General features: G+C 36.2%; 1 protein-coding gene across 1 annotated transcript in view; it reads left to right on the top strand.

Moving 5' to 3' along the window:
- Positions 1-500, top strand: part of LOC307176648 (uncharacterized protein) — a 452670-nt gene extending 452170 nt beyond the window's left edge. Inside the window, exon 6 of the mRNA XM_079902988.1 lies at positions 96-500. Coding sequence (XP_079759114.1) covers positions 96-128 — 33 coding nt within the window. The 3' untranslated portion in view covers positions 129-500. The remainder of the gene's footprint in view (positions 1-95) is intronic.
- Positions 501-21193: the final 20693 nt, after the last annotated feature.

Raw genomic sequence — 21193 nt, 5'->3', positions numbered from 1 at the left:
TCTGCTCTTACCTAGTTAAATGGTATTCTAGGTTTCCATGAGTCCTTGTCATTCATCTTTTCCATCTCTGTTATTTATTTTACTTCAAATTACAGTACTTACTAAATATAGAAGACATGCCTGGATAAGGATGGAGGAGAGGAAGAGGGATGATTCTATCTGTCTCAGAAAGCCCTTCTCATGCTGTTCCAGGTCATGGTAACAAGGGTGCACATCCCTCCAGTGTTCGTTTGCATTGAGATTGAGAGCAAGTTGTTGTTTCTATATTGTTTTGTTTTTTGTTTTTTTGCCTTCTTCCTGCAAAGTGATATCTCTTCAGAGACTGCTGATCACTTAATGTATTTCTGCTATAGTTAAATTAATTCCTCCTTAATCTTACCTTATGTATTGATTTTCTGAAATTTCTGTAGTGTTATTATTTTAAATCTGTGTGAGCTTTTTTAGGGGGGTGGGTTCTTTATCAATGAAAATATATGGAAGTTAAATTAAAATTAGTTGAATAACTTCCATCATAAACTTAGTCTTAAAATAAGTGATTAAACGGAGGCCACAAATATCTACTCAGGCTTCTCCTATATAAGAAGGACATATGAATATATCTGTAGAAGGATGGATATTGATATATAAGTGTATAGGTATCAACCTGATATACTCTCTAAGCAACACTGAAGCTACATTAAGAGTTTTTGTAAATGTTACTCAAATGCTTTCACATTACCTGTTCAATAAAAAAATGAAATGTTTCCTGTAGTGTTACAAGCGCCCACCTTACACAGACTGTAGGAGTTCTGATTTTCTGACAATTACATACCTTACTTTAGTCTGTGACTTTGTGACATGTTTTCTTACTCTAGAATGTTAAGAGTCTTCACCATAAATATGTTAAAATATAGATGGCTTGTTTTCGTAACCACTGTGTGAATCTTAATTTCGAGAAGCCTTCTTTCAAATGCATGCATTTACTTATATTGGAGGATGGGAACATTTGGTAAAAGACTAAGAATAGTCTTTTACCAAATCAAAAGTAAGAATAAATTGGGGATAATTTATCAGCACTACTGGAAATACAATTATTTTCACATGTTCCTCTCTATAATGCTTCCCATTATGACATTCATAGAATTTAATGAACGAGGATTGATGAGCATCTTCTGTGATGGGATGCTTTTGGAAGAATTGGAGAATTGAGTAAAAGGAAAAGGGTAAAATCTGTTTCTGATGGTGCTCCATGTTGGAATGCTTTCAGTTTAATGATGTTACCAATGAATGGATCTTCAAGAGCTAATTGTGAAGATACCCAATGGTGTTGCCCAGATTGGCCATGGTCTTCTGTCACGATGCCCTTTGGATCAATGGCAATAATCAGTCAGCTTTTCTGCAACATACAGAACATCCCCTATGGACTCTTGGGCTTCTTTACTCTTTAGACAGCTGAGATGGTCCCTCAAAAGCAGATCAAATCCCTTTGTTCATATTGGTTCATATTTGACTTCTACCCCCAAATATTCTCATCCAAGAAATTTCTGCATTATAACTAAAATCAGTTAAAAATTGAGCTAAAAATTACCTTAAAGCTGTTTGTGAATATGAGATCCATGATTCGTTTGCCACTTTTTACTGATTTTCTTGAATATGAGCAGCATATTAGTATGGCTAAAATGTGCTAAAACTGGAACATTACAATCTGTAATAAGGTAGCATTCTTTACTTGATAAAACTAAATGCTAATTGTTTTTCAACTGAGCATTAGATACTTCAATGACCACTTCCCACAAGACACTTGAGAACATCTGTATAGCTATCACTATAGAAGAGTTTTCTGAAAACAAATAATCTCCAATCAGGCAATTTTCCTATATTTACAGGCAATTTTATATTGACACGGTATAGAAAAATGATATGATTGATGTCCATCAAAGGGGCAAATACAATGGTTGTATACTTGCTAAACTTTATACAGATATGTTAGTATATTTTAGGTGTATTATCCACTGTATGTGTGTGTGTGTGTGTATCTTGCAAAGTTCTCAGAATTCTGATTCTGGTCTCCATTTTGAAATGTATAATTTTCCGAAACATTTGAGATGCTGAATTTTTGCTATGAAAATGTCATTGTCATAGTTAATTGATAGCTATAACCTACTGTGGAGAAGCATATAATTTTTAATGGGAACATCTTAGCTAGAGACCAATTAGTACTAAGGCAAATGTGAAGCAATTTCACAATCAAAATGTCATCAAGGGTTTCCTTATGTCTTTGTCCTTTTTTTATGGGGCTTTTAATGTCACACACACTATTATTTAGATATATGTACATCATTAAAAATAGGTTAAATCATTCAGGTTTATTCATATTTACCTATCTGTAAGAAATACTCATTTTCAGAACAATGTTTATTATGAAAATAGTGATAAGAAAATTATCAAATTTTATGAAAATTTTATTTAAGCTTTGTGCAAAACATATTTAAGATAAATGTCTGTATACCCAAACTCATTGATCATTAAGAAGACAGAAAATATAGAGAAAATAGAGTATAGACATAGCAACAGATGCAAGAAAAAGAACTGATAATGTGTTTTTTTAATGTTTTTCCTGATCCATCTAAACAAAATTATCTCTATTGGTTAGAAACCTTGTCTTTGTTAATTTTTCATTTTATTTAGGTGCTTGAAGTTAGCATTTGCACTGAATAAGGTAGTTAATTAGATTCAATGTTTTATATATATTAAAAAAACTTGCTGAGAAATGTAAAAACTAAAATGAATTGGAGAATGACATTTAATCCAACGTAAAAAAATTTACAGGAGCAAAATGGTTAGCTTTATCTTAATATTTCCATAAATTGGTAATGGTTAATTTTTCACAAATAGGCACCTAATTGACATTTAATCAAGCATACACAAGTGTATGTTAAATATAAATTAATTACTGTATGTCAAAAATACTGTAATTTTATGGTGTGTAAACAAGTAAGTACATTTTAGTTACCATTTAATCACTGATTTCACAGACTATAAATGTATAATTACCTAACTAACAATTCACTACCTTTCTAAGGAAAACGTTTTTCAGGTTAACTATGATGTAAAATTAATTTGATGTTATTTCTACAATAATACTTAAAAAGTTGTAAGTGATTTGGCCCATCTATTTTACTCCTGAATTAACTCATCCTCACCGTAATATATGTGGAAATTATAACGTGCAGAAAGACTACTTATAAACGCACAGTTATATAATTGTGATTTGATTACCCAGCCCAATGCAGCAGTATGTTCATGGAAAATACCAAGGAATATGTCTTGGGGTTTTAAAATAAAATATTATCTATTTCTAAAGTTAAGTTAAAAAAATAAAGGTGATTAAACAGCATACAAAAACACCTTTTAAAATGTATATTTCTGTAAGTAACGCAGCAATATAAATCATCTCATTGCATTTTGCATTACCTTTTTCTTTATTTTACCCTCTTACTGCTCAGTGTTTTTCTAAATACTGGTTTTCCACTATCATTTACCTTTTCCATTTTCTTTTATGTCTTCAAATAAACAACCTTGAATTCAATGTGGAAGGAAATGTTGCAAACTGACCTCAATCAGTTTGGTCATGGATAACAATTCTGTTCTTTTTGCCAGACATCAGTAACCTTATGTAGGTTCTGGGTCTTCTGCCACACAAACTCTAGAGCTGGCAGTAAGTTATAGAGAAAGCTAATTCCAGACAAAATTCTACCATGCATACAAGTGTTTACCAGCACGCAGGCAGGAAATCCCTCACTCTACATTTATTGTAAGCTAGCAGAATCCTAGCACTGGCTCTTCATATGCTATGGAAACACCTTGGCTGACAAGTTCACAAGAGACAACTCTAGCAGTATCTCAGCAACGGTGTTCATCTAACTTTCTCATTGGAGTCAGATTCTCTGTTGAGTGGTTTAATGGGAGACTGTTTCAGAATCCTAAAGCCACGTTTCCACTTGAAGTGGTGCAAGACTTTGGGCTCAGTAGAGAACACAGATCACGAAATAGTCATGATGCTCGGACAATATTTCTAGTCAAGGTAAGAACCTTAGACACCACTTAATTCCCTTTAGCATCCATACTGCTAATCATGAAGCCAGCTAGTGTGGATCAAGATAAAGACAGCTGAACACTTACAGTAACAGGTTACTGGGATATAATCTTCTGACTATAGTCTACCAACTGGGTACATCAAATATTAACAAACGTTCTTAGGTTGCAGATGGCTGCAAATGACCACCTATGAGTATATGGAACTGCACAATCTGAAGTATTTGAAATTAAATTACAGACAATATAGCAGATATATGATATATTTTGTCACAATAACTATTGTATACCAATAATCATTTTTAAGTTGCCCAAGTAGTTTATAAGCATGGGAACAACCATTTTAAGCAAAAGGAGGAACTATTTGGGGGAATACAAAGCATATTTAAAGGTTGATTAGGTCTACATTTACAAAAACTTGGGACGAAAGTATTATCCTGTTATTAATAATCAAAGATGAGATGTGGATCCGTGCCTTATCTAAACCAAACGTTATGAAAGGTACAGAGAGGCATCCAAAGAAGGCTAAACTACAACCTCATCCCTAAATAAGTTTATTATAATCTGATTTTGGAAACAAGATTCAAAACATAATTAGAGGCAGAGAAAATTAAAGTTACCTAGTGAGCAATGGAAATCCACATTTGATTGAAGCGGTAAGTTGCTTGATATAAACATAAGCCCAGAGAGAGTTCGAAAAAGGAGAAATCACTATTATTTAGGAAGTCTTCATGGAATAAATATTATGGGAATTATAAAAGCACTCATAGCCACTTGTAAATTTTAAGAGCTAAAAAGCTTTTGGCTTTTTATTCAGGAGGTGCTTGAAGGAAGTCTGGCTTCTAGAAAGTTTCCTGGAAGTAGGCACTACAATGGGAGCAAGGGAGTAAATATATCTTAACATTTGTTTATTCATCTCCCCCTAACGTCTTATAAATGACATTTTAAAACAACGTCATATATTTTCAGTATACGAATATGAAAAAGCACATTTTTGTCTTCTGTTTTGTAGGGTTGCCATGGGGCTGCAGTTTTTAAGCTATTTGGTCTTTACATCCTAAGAAAATATTGAGGACTTCAAAGAGCTTTCGCTTTCCTGAATTATATCTACCAGTATTTACCACATTAAGTCAAAAAAAAGTTGAAAAATATTTTCATTTCATTAAAATGACATTGCAAAATGTGCTAAATGATAAAGTAATACACACTCTTTAAAAATGATGATGTTTCCCAAAAACAAAAAGATGAGTAAGGAGAATGGCATAGTTTTACATTTTTGTAAATCTCTTTAATGACTGGCCTAATATAAAAAAATCTATATTCTCCTATCAGCTTCTGCATTTAATATGTGGCAATTCAGTGTTTTAAAGTATAGGGAAAAAACAATCTGGTCTCACGCAGATATGTACCTGGAAACTCTTGGAGATAATTGCAGATATTCTTCTTTTGATATCACACCAAAGCTTGACAAATGGAATTAAAAAAAATATTTGTTACAATGTGTAATCTAAAAGCGTATTAATACATTTTTAAATGGCTTTACATGAAGAGACAACGTTCTGTCTTGCACTTTGAATAAATCTTTTACCCAACAGTGATTTTATACCGTCATCCGTTGGTCATTTGGAAAATTGGTTCACTGACTTACGCAGATTTTCCAAACTTGGATACAATTTACTTTTTAATCTAAAACAAAAATCACATTCACTTTCTCATCAGAAAAGCCCATAAGTATTGGAATGCTGTAAAGCTTGTGTTGATAAACAGAAGTTTTCTAAGATTTTGATTATTCCTTGAAAATTTGAATTTTACCATTGGCAACACCTACTGTGAGTTGCTCTCCTGGAAGTGACAGACTGATTTCATTCATTTTTTTAGTAAGTCTGCCAAATACCCAAATGTGAACAACCTTGGTTTGCTCTCAGTGGTTCTTTCAAGTAAAAGTGGTGTTCTCAAAAAGTGAAAGGGCAGCTCAGCTCACAGACCCAACAGATACATTAGGGATTTTCCCCAAGAAGAACACCACGCACCTACATGCAGCCCACATGCTTTCAGATAGGTTCCATTTTCCCACATATTCCTAAGTAACATAAAAAACATGTACGTAAGCCTCAAGGTTAATTACGTTAGGAGCTTGTACTGCTTCGTCAGGACATTCTTATGGGAACTTGTTTTTTCCTGGGAGCAGGATGGATGACAAAGAGAACCTGCTAGAACAGTCGGGCACCGCTTTCCTGACTGCTGCTAAGGCACCCTCACTAAACACGTCGCATGGTGAACAAGGCAAATGGTGTCTTACCTTTACTATGAAAATAGGTTTGTTTTGTTCTCTCTTTTTTTTGCGGTACGCGGGCCTCTCACTGTTGTGGCCTCTCCCGTTGCGGAGCACAGGCTCTGAACATGCAGGCTCAGCGGCCATGGCTCACGGGCCCAGCTGCTCCGCGGCATGTGGGATCCTCCCGGACCGGGGCACGAACCCGTGTACCCTGCATCGGCAGGCGGACTCTCAACCACTGCGCCACCAGGGAAGCCCTATGAAAATAGTTTTAAACATCAGACCCCTTTGGGAATTTCCCAGGGGTCCCAAACCACACTTTGAGAATCACAGCTGGGGAGAAACAGGAAAATGGAAAAACAACTTTTTTACTGAAGTATAGTTGATTTACAATGTTTACTTTCAGGTATACAGCAAAGTGATTCAGTTTTGTATATATATATGTAATCTTTTTCATATTCTTTTCCCTTATACGTTATTATAGGATATTGAATATAGTTCCCTGTGCTATACAATAGGTCCTTGTTGTTTATCTATTTTATATACAGTAGTGTGTATATGTTAATACCAAACTCCCAATTTATCCCTCCCCCCCTACCTTTCCCCTTTGGTAACCATCAGTTTGTTTTCTGTGTCTTGTGAGTTTATTTCTGTTTTGTTAATAAGTTCATTTGTATCATGTTGTTAAATTCTACATATAAGTGATATCATATGATATTTGTCTTTCTCTGTCTTAATAATAATAATCTCTATGGGCATATATTTTAAGACCCCTTCTGTTTCCCCTTCTCACCAAGACTTGTCTGTTTTTAACCATCTCTGCTACAGTAGGATGGTGAGTGGAATGACTGTGAATAATATTGATTCTTTTCTCCGTCTAAGTTCTAATCATGGGGCTGAAAACAAATTTTTTCCGACTATTTTTTTTACTTATTTGTCTTTTTTCTCAGAGCAAGCTCATTCAGACAGACATGTTTATGTAGTTGCTTTTTTTTTTTTTTTTTGCGGTACGCGGGCCTCTCACTGTTGTGGCCTCTCCCGCTGCGGAGCACAGGCTCCGGACACGCAGGCTCAGCGGTCATGGCTCACAGGCCCAGCCGCTCCGCGGCATGTGGGATCCTCCTGGACTGGGGCACGAACCCACGTCCCCTGCATCGGCAGGCAGACTCTCAACCACTGCGCTACCAGGGAAGCCCTAGTTGCTATTTTTGTAAAGTTACAGACTCTACCCCAATCACCACTTCTGCTAGAGTCTCTAAAAACCCAAATTTACTAAAAATACATGTCCCTGGGATTGCCACGTTATCTTCCTCAGAGAGTTGTGACTATCTCATGAAGCGATGCATGAAAAGCTCTTAAGCTGCGACTGCAACATACCAAGCAGGTCCTCCCCCTCCCCCCTCCCCCGCCTCTCTCTCTTCTTCCTCTTCATTTTTCTTTCTTGAACTTCCTCTGAGCTTAGCACAGTGACTGGCACATGGCAGCTAATATGGGTGTGATAACTGTTTGTCCAGTAGATGACTTCTGAATGCAGCTGGATCTCAACTTTTCCACATCTTATTCCCACATCTTCTTTGTTATACAAAGGTGGGGTCTTCTTGGATTTTGGCAATGTGGCTTTTTTTCCTTATTTTTGCTACTGAAATAATGACCCATTATTTCCAGAGTTCATGACCTGGAGTTTATTTTTGGTATCAACTATACTTAGGCATCATTAGACACAAATAGAACAAAGGATCATAAATATATTTACAAAAACTAAGCTGAAAAGCAAAATAATGATTTCTACACAGGATGCCACAAGTTTAGGACCTTGGGCTAAGCATTGGACTTAGCCTGAGCTAACAGATTTTATATGCACTTTTAGTGACCTTGTCTTTGAAAGGTTTTATATGAAAGCCACTCTGACATTTTTCAATGCTTCAGAAGCCAGAAAGAATTGTGTTTGTGTGTGTGTGTGTGTGTGTGTGCTTTTCACTTGACTGGTGAGGAATTTTAAATGTATCTTTGTGCCTGTGAATATATGCATTCTTATAATGCAGGAACATGAGTGATGCCAATGGAAAACAAAATTAGTTCATTGACATAAGATTAATTCTGGAACTAACTTATTCTCTTCAGGCCTCTTATAAATACAGTTTCCAATGCATCATACCCAAAGAAAGAAAGCATTTTGGAGGATGAATAACGTATGTGAAATTTGTTCTTACATAACTGCTTTTGGAAGAGTGAAGAAACAAAGTATTCAAGTGGAAGAAGTAGTACTTTAAAACAATTTTAAGCATCTATTTTCAGAAAAGGTATAACTGAGGTAAAAAAAGGAAATTATTTGAATACTGTGATACAAGTATATGTGTATATTGCCAATAGCAGTGATCTGAACTTCCATTTCAATATGTATGTTGTTTGTTTTCTTATAATAAAATACCAATTCATCTGATTTCAGTTATATTTTTGTAGACATTTTTATATTACCTCTGGATTGGACTCCAAAGTCATAAGGAAAATGAATATTCAAAGGCAGTCAATTTTATAGAGATTGGAATAAGTGTGTTGTAGCATCATCAGCCTCCTAGAAGACAAGTAGGTCACACAGAGAAAAGAGCATCTTGCAAGACAGGAGTGAACTCCCTGTTGTAGTACAGAGAACATGTGCTTTGGAATCAAGGAGATTAAATTTAAAAAGTAGCCCTGATGTCTGGTAGTTCTTAGTCCCTGACTATTTACCCTCCTGGACCAACTCTGAAGATTAAATAGTCAGAAAAAAGCTTCTAGCACTTAGTAAATATTCAGTAATATTTTGCTCCTTTTAATTCCCTCCCAGTATCACACAGATTTGCAATCTTAATTTCTGAGTGACCTATTTTAAGCTCTATTCAGTTTGTCGTTATTCTTTCAGAAAATTTCTTCACCTTTGACAACCTAATATCATTTTAAATTGCCACTGTCTGAATATACCATTCTTTAACCTGTTTCATGTCAATGGATTTCTAGGCTGTTTATAGTTTCCCAGTACTTTGAACACCATTACAGTGAACACCCTTTGACGTGTATACTTCCACACTTGTGTCATTATCTCAACAAGATAAACTCTTGAAAGTAGAACTTGGTTGGCCATTGCTTTACTCAATTAAAGTTTGATTTATATGGCAAAAGTGCTCTCCAAATCTTTGATTAGTTACTCCTATTCTTAAATAATGTATGATTTATTTATTTAAACCTTGGAAGATTTCAGACTCATTTCTTCAAATGCTTACTAATATGATGATTTCTAGGATATTTAAATATTTGCTAATCTAAGAGGCAAAGAGATTTTTAATTTTTTAAAAATATATTTGCTTTCCTTATTTCTTTGATTACTAATAAGGTTAAATATCTTTTTATATGACATTAATTTTACTTTTCTTTGGGGTAATGATGTTCATAGTCTTTGCTCTCTTTTATATTGGTAATCCATCCTTTTTAAAAATATCTCTGTAAGAATTTTTTCATATTAGAGATATAATGGTTTGTCATAGTTATTTTATACATTCAATTTTAAAAAATTAGTCTTTTAACCTTATGATTTTTTGATAGAAACCACTTTTTTTTATCATGTTAGAATTGTAAAGTAAAATTTTTCTATGCCTCCTAATACTTTTATTATGCATTTATTCATTCAATATTCCATCCATTTGGAATTCTTTTGATGTTAGATAATGAAATTTATACATTTTTCAGATATTCTAGAGTTCTAACACCATTTTTTGATCAATTTATTTTTTTCTCCTCAAAATAAATATGATTTTTGAAGGATATTGAAGCTAGTATACTTTTTGGAACTGCCATTTAGATCTCTTACAAGAATTCTATTAGCAGACTGCTTTATCAAAAAATTAAGAGCAGGGGCTTCCCTGGTGGTGCAGTGGTTGAGAGTCCGCCTGCCGATGCAGGGGACGCGGGTTCATGCCCCGGTCCGGGAGGATCCCACATGCCGCGGAGCGGCTGGGCCCGTGGGCCGTGGCCACTGAGCCTGCGCGTCCGGAGCCTGTGCTCTGTAATGGGAGAGGTTGCAGCGGTGAGATGCCCGCGTACCACACACATACACACACACACACACACACACACACACACACACAAATTAAGAGCATTTTCTACATTTACACTTCAGTGTTTATTCATTATTTTTTCCTACATCTACTTGGAGCATTGGCCATAATCAGGATACTATGCTAGGTACTACTGATGGAGAAAAGACAGAGAGGAATAGAGAGATAAATATAATGTGGTCCCTATTCTCCAAGGCAAATGCCCATTTGGTAGATACCAAACACAGGATCATAAACACTTCAAAGGAAATACAAATATATCCCATTGGGAATCAAGAGAAGAAGATGATACTTTTTTTTTTTTTTTTTTTTTTTTGCGGTACGCGGGCCTCTCACTGCTGTGGCCTCTCCCGTTCCGGAGCACAGGCTCCGGACGCGCGGGCTCAGCAGCCATGGCTCAGCCGCTCCACGGCATGTGGGATCCTCCTGGACGAGGGCACGAGGCGGACTCTCAACCACTGCACCACCAGGGAAGCCCTGAAGATGATACTTTTGATGATAAGAAGAAAACATTTAATGTGAATCCTAAACTCTTAGTATAAAAATGACAACTGAGGAAAGAAAAGAAACACTAGTTGGAGGAAATGGTGTAAAAGACTAAGAGGAAAATGTCAGATATGTTCTTGAAAACCAAACCAAACCTAGATTAGCGTCTACACTCAGAGGAATTACTGGAGGAGAAGGCTTAAAAGAAAAGTCTGTGGTAGAGATTGGAGGGCTTTATTATGAGTGCCAGATTGAGGTCAAGTTTAATTAATTAGTGAATGAGAAATCATGGAAGTTTTAATGACAAGAATTTTGATATGATCAGATTAACAATTAAGACCAGTGTCAGTTATGAAGCGGTTTGCAAAACCTGCATAGACTCTTAGCAAACAAATCAAAGAGGCATAAATCCTTGACATATGACATTTTGAATGCCCTGGTGACATCTATCATCCTTTTCTTTCTAAACAGAAAGATATACCTGATTTTAAGACAATCTGATGTGAAGAAAATTCATTGCTAAATGTTACAGAAGATTTGTCAGTGTTTCTTAAAATTTTGACATCAATTGCCCTTTAGTGAATTATACATATGTAGTATCAATATTGGAATAAATAATTTGAAAAAAATAAAATAAAACAACTAAAATATATTTTAAGTTAAAGAAAATATAGGTGTTATATCAATATAAGAGATGTCATCATTTATAAAGAGAATCTTTGTCAGTGGTGTTAGACAATTTGCTAAGTCATAACTCACGTTAAGACTGATAACAAAACACAGATTTTTATACCAAGAAATTTTAGTGCAAAAAGTTGTTGAGTATTTCCTCCTTAAAAATGTTCTGCACAGGGGCTTCCCTGGTGGCACAGTGGTTGAGAGTCCTCCTGTCGATGCAGGGGACGCTGGTTCGTGCCCCGGTCCGGGGATCCCACATGCCGCGGAGCGGCTAGGCCTGTGAGCCATGGCCGCTGAGCGTGCGCGTCCGGAGCCTGTGCTCCGCAACAGGAGAGGCCACAACAGTGAGAGGCCCGTGTATCGCAAAAAAAAAAAAAAAAAATGTTCTGCACATATCAAGACTTGATTAATATTCTTAGTATATATTATTTTATTTGACTTTAAAATAAAATGTATGCTAACATGAAAGAGGATAGTAGTTCATTTCTCATATTGTGCATAATTAATTTTGTTATGCCTAACGTTGTAATTTGATTAAAAAATTTTGCTAGGAGCCTTTTGTTCTGATTTCAAATACTATATATTTATCATTAACTTCTCAGAAATATTGTGACTTGTGCCTGTTTTCATTATTAGAACCGTGATTGTCAATAATGCCTTCGTAGCTATGTTCTCTTCTCTACCTTAAACAATAAAATTAATTTTGTATGAGAAATTTTATTTTTTAACTTATTCTTGGAAAATTTAATTGATTGATTAGTTTTAATGAAAATGAATGCTTCCGTGGATTCTTGTTTCTGTTCGACAAAGTTTTGTAACACACGATGTACGGGGGATCACCTGGCCTATAATACCCAGTTTTCACTTATGTTATCATCATGCTTTTGATCTGAGCTTTGATTTTCCAGATGTTTACATAGAATCATCACACTCAAGTACTGAATTTATCTCACTCTATTCAGATTCACATTCCTCATTTGCACTGAAGTTACCATATTACTTTTATTGTACTTTATAGTGAGGAGTAGTTTTAAATTACTATTCTTCTCAGTACTTTATGTTTTAATGAACCACTTTCGAAGGATATAATCATTTTGGTAGACATAATGAATATTAATAAGGAGAATATAAATTTAAGAAAACTAAACAATGCCATCCAAATTATATTAAAAAAATATTTACAAACATACTCTTTATTATCAGTCATGATAAGCTGAGCAATGTCGCTCTTGTAACTTATGTATAACCTCACAGAGCATAACAGTTTTTAAATCTAATTAATTACTTTGTGAAAAACATAACTAGATAACAATAATTATTATTTTAATAATAATTTAATTTAATTCCACAATATTAAATGAAAACAGGGACATGTTTTCATCTATTTTTTTTCTTCAGAAACCAACAGTTTCCTTCTGAACATAATTTGAGAAACCCTTATTCTTCCCTCAATTTTGTTATCTACCTGCTGCTGTTACTTCCTTTATGATATCAGGTGTGGCAGCCAATCCACTCTTTCTATGCCACCAATAGATGTCTTAAGGCTTACCTTCCTTCTCCTTTATGCGTTTGTATCATTCTCTTGGAATGACGGACACAGACATGGTGATACCTACAAGGAGTACAGAAACTTAAGAATGAACATGTTGCCAGAGCTAAGACATATTCTAGACCTATGAGTCACAGCTCTCCCAAGAAGTAAAAAACATTAGCTTCTACTTTCCCTTTATTGACTGGATGTATGATGGATTATAGAAAATAGTGAACAATGGCAAGGAAATACAAGTGTCCCATGAAATACTGACATTCCGCTATATCCACTTAAAGCTGAAATGTGTCCTTTGCTGATAGCGCCTTCCCTTAAATTTACAATAATATGTTTCCTTTTACTTATGAGTTCTGTGTTTAAGTAATTTAGTTACTATTTTATTCTATTTTTAGGCAACTCATTAATAGAAAATAAATTCAAGTGTTGAAGGAATATGTCAGTTACTAAAAATCAGGACTTGATATCTTAGCATATGGGTCATGACATAATGATCAAGGTACAATCAGAAATGAGTCAGCAGAATAAGCTTTCTGCCCCTTCTGGGAATCCCAGTTGCGCCATACTAAGGCAGATGTTAACAAGGGGAGAAACTGGGTACGAGGTATATGGGAACAATCTGTATTATCTTCAAAACTTTTCTGTAAATCTGAAGCTATTCTAAAATAAAAAGTTTATTTAAAGAAACAGAGTTGAGTCAGCAGATAGTCAGGAATTGTTCCTGCCATAGGTTGAAAGAGAAACCCCTGGAAACAAATTTTGCTGTAGCAAATGAAACTCAAAATTTAAAGTGGACGGTAGAAAACGCCCCTAAAAACTTGGAGACACAGCAGAGAGGGCAGTGGAATTCAAAGACCAAGTAGTAAGCAGTGCTGAGCACTGCAGGTGCATGCCAAGTTTAGGTGTGAGTTCCAGAAGTGAAAATGGGTAGAAAAATTCAGACAAGGAAGAGCCAGAGAGATACAGGAATGACGATGTGGGAGAAAAGCTTCTCCAATAGCCAAATGGATTGGGATAAGTGAATGTTTCCAGATGGTGTTGGACTAGATTTAGTCAGTTACGTTTGTTCTTTGCTTCTCCGGTTGTAAAGAGTTTCTATCCTGGTCTCCAAGGGGTGGTTGATTCCACTTGTAACAGTTGAACTCGTAGGTTGGGGAAGAAAAGACTAGGAAAGCTTGTTAGTGATGAGATGAAGATTTGAAAAAGGCTGAGCATGAACAATCAACAGTGGGACAAACAAAGAAGAAACAGACACAAGAAATGTTTATAAGGCAGAGTTAGGACACCTTGGTGACTAACTGCACACAGAGGACAAGGGGAGAGCAAAGAATCCTGCAAGATTCTGAGCTTAAATGATGTGGACATAAAGGTGAGAAGGAAGAGAGTACATTTACATTCAGACATGCTTCAGTTAAAGTTGCAAGGCTACACCCAGGTGGGGACATCTGCAAAGCATTTGAGTGTATTGGTTGAGAAAACTGGAACAAATCAGGGTTGAAGTTAATCATATATACAGAAGTAAACGTCCACCATTAGGAGTGGATGAGATTATTAAAGCAGAGTTTTATGGCATGAACATGATCTAGGGCAGAGTTTTGAAAAATGTTTAAGGGCTAGGTTTATCAAGAGAAGCCAGTTGATGAGATGAAAGACATGGTGGTCAAAGAAGTAGGAGACTCCGGAATATGCAATAACGTGTGAGTTTAAGGAGATGTTTGCACGGCTTTTCTTTCTCAAGGGCTGGAATAATTTTCAGGTGAGGTGCCTGTGGCTTCGCATGAAGTCTTTCACTGTGTGTGTTGGAATGAAAGAGAGGCAGTTACACATAATCACTGTATAGATCAACATTATTATTACTATTATTCCAAGGATAAGGCATGTAAGCACAAAAACATTAGACACACATCATTTGATACAGTTTGCAAACATGGTGAATTCCTAATTGTCCCACTGATGTAGTGGATTTTCAACGTATCTCATGCCAAACTGATAAATGTGTTTCGTCTCTCCTCCTCTAGGGTAAGAATAGGTTTATGCTGTCTTCACTAACTCACACGCAAACCAGAGTCTCCTGGGTCTGAGCAGGGGATGAATGGTGTATCTAATTCCTGGCATTACATTTACCGATACTTCCCAGTTGCAAATATCAAATTCTGAAACTAAACTTAAATATTTAGCGAGAGGCAAAGGTGCCCCTGAAGATGCACTTCTCTCTGAACAGGATTCATGCTAGACAGAGGAGGAGAGGAGATGGCTACAAAAAAAGCAGAGGAGGGCAGTGCCTGCAGAGGTCTCAAAAAGAAGGAAGGGGTCGAGGAGGTGGAAGTGTTGAGGATTGGAGCCCAGACACTGAGGACCAGCGACAGAGCCTTGAGGAAAGTTTCTGATAAAAGCTAAAATGTCCTAGCACCCTTCATTTTAAAGGTCTGGGATGGTAAAGTGCAAAATGAAACTAGACGAAGGCCCTCTTTTCATCAATTCTACATCAATTCACAGTCCAATAAAAAGAAGGCAAATACAATGCTTGCTGGGTTTTTTTTCCTTTATTAAATACAAGGAAAGCTTTGGAACCAAGAAGGCCATGTCCAACTCCAAGAAAACACTTGTGCATACTGCTTTGTGCCTTATTATTCAGGCAGTTGGTAATTTGGCAAATTAAAATTCAGAAAAGAAACTATTTCTGGAGAAACCAAGATATTTTGTATTTTCCTGCTTCTCCCATCACCATCTCATGATTTCTTTCATCATAAAGGCATGTCCAATAGTTTTGATTCACACATACCAAATCTATTAACTTTTACCAAGTTACCAATTCCAAATTTAAGAAACATTTGTAAAACCACCTGCAGTCATTCAATTTCATGTAAATAATAAGTTTCTATAGTCATGTTGAATATAAAGGCTCAAATATATTTGGATACAATAACGGTAATCCCAATCCACGATTCTTCTCTAATTTTTTCTGACAATATTATTCCCTTAGCATACGCTTCATCCTGCCTCTCACAGAAAGCTTTTTTGCCTACGTTCCTACTTAACAGCAGTCATTAATTTACTGATACCCTGTCTATCAGGCCCACATCATCTTGATTAGGGCTGTTATCCTAATCAAAAGGCTGGTAATTAAGGCTATCCATCTGTAGAGTTCTAAGTGCTAAGATGAGTTGAAGATCCTAATTAAGATTATTTAGGTATTACTTAAATGCCATCATTTGATTCAGCTAATCATACCAGTAGCTACATTAGATTTGCATTAATGTTCTTCTGAAGCCAGCAGTCTATTTAGGTAAGTCAGAAGTGTATATTGCAGACACGATTTCAAACATCTTTATTTGAAAGTGATATTGAGACAATATGGTAAGATAAGCAGGATGTTAGAACAACTAGGTTATTTCAATGTTTCTTAATTTACTCTATGGTAATGAGTGGAGTATTTAAAATAAACAGCCTTTTATTGAATTTGCTGTGTATCTTTCATCATCTTGCGCCCTCGCTCTCTCATACACGCACACACAGACCAAAAGTGATGCATTTTTACCAGCATTTCCCATTTTGTCACAGAAACTTACTGTAATATGTTAAAAGTCTCTGCAGACTAAGTTTCCTAAATAGCAATGCTTATGTTCAATAAAAGGTATTTGTCCCAATCAATGCCTGAAGCTGCCTTGCAAAAAATTAATAACAGAATACTTTGTTGTTGAAAGTCACATGAATATCTAATTATCCTCCAATAAAAACAATCATGAAGATTAGTACAGTAAAGTATAATTCATTAGTATCTTCTTTTCTCTTACTTTATCCTTGGTTAATAGAAAATACAAAATACATTACTCTGTTTAAAATTTTATAGGTATAATGGACTAAAGTGTGTTCTTAGTAACCTATGCTAAGTGTTGCTTTCAATGTACTTTTACCCAATTTTGATGATGAATAATGTTACTACTTGTAGAGAAGAAGGGGTTGCATTTATTTGAAAGAATTATTCTTACAAACTATGTGATCTATATTTGGAGTTCTCTTGTTCTGGTGTGAAAAGGAAAGAAAACATATACTTGAGTTTTCTGTTAATGTGTAACTTCTGACATCGTATTAAGAGATGTATTTCAGGTGGGACAAGCAGAGCAGATAAAAAGGGATATCGTATAAGGAAAGGGAAGTGAACTAAAGTTTATAAAGTTTCTGCTTTGTGCTCTATATGGTTTGTAACATATATTGTAGATATTACAACTTTTTGTTTCAGGGGTGTAAGTGTGTGAATGCCTGTTAAATATCTATATTATTTATACATCAAATCAGTTCTAAATTCCTTAAGGGTATAGATATTTTAATGTTTTTTTAACTACTGAATATTGGACTTTTAAGGATATGCATGATTTCTAGAAATGACTACTCATTCTTCATGATTTATATCATATACTAATCCTTGTGTTTGAGATATGGCATACTTTATAATTCATCTGATGTTCAGAGACACTGCTTTATGTTTCAAATCATAATTTTAAAATATAGCTGGCTTTATCTTTCATAATTTCCACAGTAAACTTTAAAAATCTTAGGGCATTTGCAAGTATCAACCTATTGCCTATACACACATTAATAAAACAATTACAATTATCCAGATGCTCCAGTGTCATTTTCTCTGCCCTCAGCTATTAAGGGGTTAGGTGGTAAACTTAGAGATAGTGCTTAAACACCCCAAAGAATAACATGGAGAACAGAGTAGCCTAGGTAACCAGAACATTGCCTAATCAAGCACTAGATAATTTAGAGATGAATATATTTGGGCCTATTAGAACATTGAGGCTACTAATGACAACACTTAGTCTCAGTTTTCTTGAAAAGTGACAAAAATTCCTTATTTAAGGCTCCTTTTTTTTAATGTGACAAATGTATATTTTGCCTTAATGGTTTACTAAAATTAATTTGCTTTTACTACAAAGAATACACTTTTTGTTTGTTTGTTTGTTTGTTTTGTGGTACGAGGGCCTCTCACCGTTGTGGCCTCTCCCGTTGCGGGGCAGAGGCTCCGGACGCGCAGGCTCAGCGGCCATGGCTCACGGGCCCAGCCGCTCCGCGGCATGTGGGATCTTCCCGGACCGGGGCACAAACCCGTGTCCCCTGTATAGGCAGGCGGACTCTCAACCACTGCACCACCAGGGAAGCCCACTTGTAGCCTTCTTGATAGATGTCTATTTCATTTTGTTGAATGGTATATTTGTTTTGAGAAACTTAATATTAAAAATTGTGAATAAGAATGAACATAAGTTCTAAATACAAATTCAAGCATAAAATATTGCAAATGTGCTAAGAGTAAGGTTACCATTATTTATTGGGCACGTACTATTGTGTACTAGGCACTTAATGTATATTTTACTCTTCACCACCCTGTAAATGGACATGATTGCCCTCCTTTGACAGCACTAATATAATTAAGATCACCCAGTTAACTCTCAGCATTTCTGAGAACATCTTTCTCATCTACAAAGTGGGAATAACAGTATCTACTTTTTAGAGATATTTAAGACTCAAGATTCTTGTTTTCACATTTTTTTTCTTAAAAAAAAAGCTCATCTTGCAATCTTTCTCCTCTCAGTAAATGACAACTTTATTCTTCCATTTCCTGGATTAAAAACCCTTGGAGACATCTTTGATAGTTCTCTTTTCTCTTCATTCCATAATTATTTCATAAAGAAATCCCATTAGCTTCCTTTCATCATGCATCTGTATTCCCACTTCTCACCATCATTACTGCATTAATTCAAGCCCATGCTTCGCTGGTAGGATGACAGCAGTAGTCCCCAAAATAGCTCTGTTTCCGCTCTCACCACCATGTCCTGCCCACCTAGAGTTTTCAACCAGTAGCCAGAGGAAGCTGCAAAAATGCAATTCAGCTCATGCCACTTGCTGTGGTTTCAATGTTTGTATTGCCCCCAAAATCATACTTTGAAATCCTAAATCCCAATGCCATAGCAGTAGGAGGAGGGACCTTTGGGAGCAGCTTAAGTCATGAGGGTGGGGCCCTTATAAGTGGGATTAGCACTCTTATAAGCAAGACTCCCGAGAGCTGCCTCACCCCTTCCAGCACGTGAGCATTCAAAAAGAAGTCTGGGACAGAAGAGGGTCCTCACCAGACCATGTTGACTCCCTGATCTCAAACTTCAGCCTCCAGAACTATGAGGAATACGTTTCTATTTTTTATAAGTCATCCAGTTTGTGGTACTTTGTTACAGCAGCCTGAATGGGCTGAGACACCACTCCTGTGCTCAGAATCCCCCAATAGCTAAATCAAGATGTTATCACTGCCTCCTTCCTATATTACCCACCCACCCACCATGACCCTCAGCACTCTGTTCCTGGACATGAAGACCACTCCTGATTGCAAGCACCTGTGGCTCTTCTCCTAGGAATTACACTGGCTGTACAGTTGGTGATGGCTGCGACAGAGCAGCCTGGAGGCACAGAGAGTTGATACCCCTGGGAGCAGCCCTCAGCCAATGACAGAAGGAAGTGGTGGATTATACTCCAGCATTCTGAGCCCTCAGGTGAGACGGATCTGAAGTCTGCCATGTTATCTCCCAGAGGTCCCAACAGAATGCAATTCCAGTTGCCCTGAGCAGTAACCAGCTGCTGAATGATCTCTATATTTGCTCCCTTCCCCACTTCAGTACTGGTATTTCCTAGACTCTCCTCCCAAATGAACACCTCAGCCTCAAATCCTTGTCTCAGGGGTTGATTCTGCGTGAGCCCTTCTTGCCCAGAGACGGCATCCTACAAAATCTCCTCTGAAAGTAATAAACAGTAATTAAGTACAAAAAAGGATGTAAACAAAGAAAATATAAAACAAAGTTATTTGGTTAAAATGAAATTAAGTTGGAAAATTAAATAAAGATTAGAATTGTGTGTGCTTTTTTACAGACTCCACACTAATTCAATTTCATTTACATAGACTAGAAATGTATATGATTTTGATTACAACGATCATTCTCACAACTGCAAAGGCTTTTGGGGTGATTTCAGGGTATTTGCTTAGCACAGGAATGTTTACTTAGAAAGGACATTTACAATTTTTTTCACATTGGCTAAAATATACAATCCAACATTTCCTGCACTTGACCTTAGACGCTCATCTTTCTGGAATATTTCTTTAGCCTTTGCCAAAGTGTTGACTTACCTAATTACCTCTTGTTACATTGGTTAAGTTCCCTCATGCTGGCCCGAGAGTTCTTCTAGCCCACCGGTATTTGCAGTTGGAATTTAAATATTTGCTAGAGTACTAGCCCTGTTCTTTAGTCATCAGTTAGCAAAGTCAAACATCATTTAGTCTCATGCTCCACAACCAGCATGGAGGAAATGCTAGTTCATCTTTCCTTTTTTGTTTATCTGTCCTGGAACAGCATACGTTTTCAATGGCAGGGTCACTGATTATTCATTCATTCACCATCCACTGAACATCTATATGACAGGCACAAAATTTGACCTGTGAATTTAAGGAGCTTTACCCTAATGGGCAGAGACAGATGTGAGCAAATAACTACAAGGTTATTGGACATGTTCTGGTGTGCACAACATGAAATGAACACACAGAGGATGAAGAAGCAGCCTCCGACTGGGAAAACGGGGGATGATGCACTGGAGGTAAGAAATAAAAGTTCTGCAGAAAGAAGTCTAATACCTAGTTTCTACCTTTGTTTGACAGATTGAGATATAATAAACTGTGCGTGTTTAAAATATATACTTTGATATATTGTATGTATGTGTTTAGACGTATGAATTCATGAAACTCCACCATAATTAAAGTAATGAACATAGTCATCACTCCCAAAATATTCCTGATGGTTTTTTGTAATTCCTCCCTACTACCAACTCTATGGATCTTCTCTCCCCCATCCTTTTTTTCTGCGGGGGAGAGGGTTGGGAATGGGGAGTGGAATTATGACTTCTTTCATTCAGAATAATTATCCTGAGATTGATTCTCCTCGTAGCATGTATCCCCGGTTTATTCTTTTTATTACTGAATAGTTATCATAGTTTGTTAATTCATTCATG

This window comes from Stenella coeruleoalba (assembly GCF_951394435.1).
Source record: "Stenella coeruleoalba genome assembly, chromosome: 18".
Lineage (NCBI taxonomy): Eukaryota > Metazoa > Chordata > Mammalia > Artiodactyla > Delphinidae > Stenella > Stenella coeruleoalba.
This window is presented reverse-complemented; position numbering and strand designations above follow the sequence as displayed.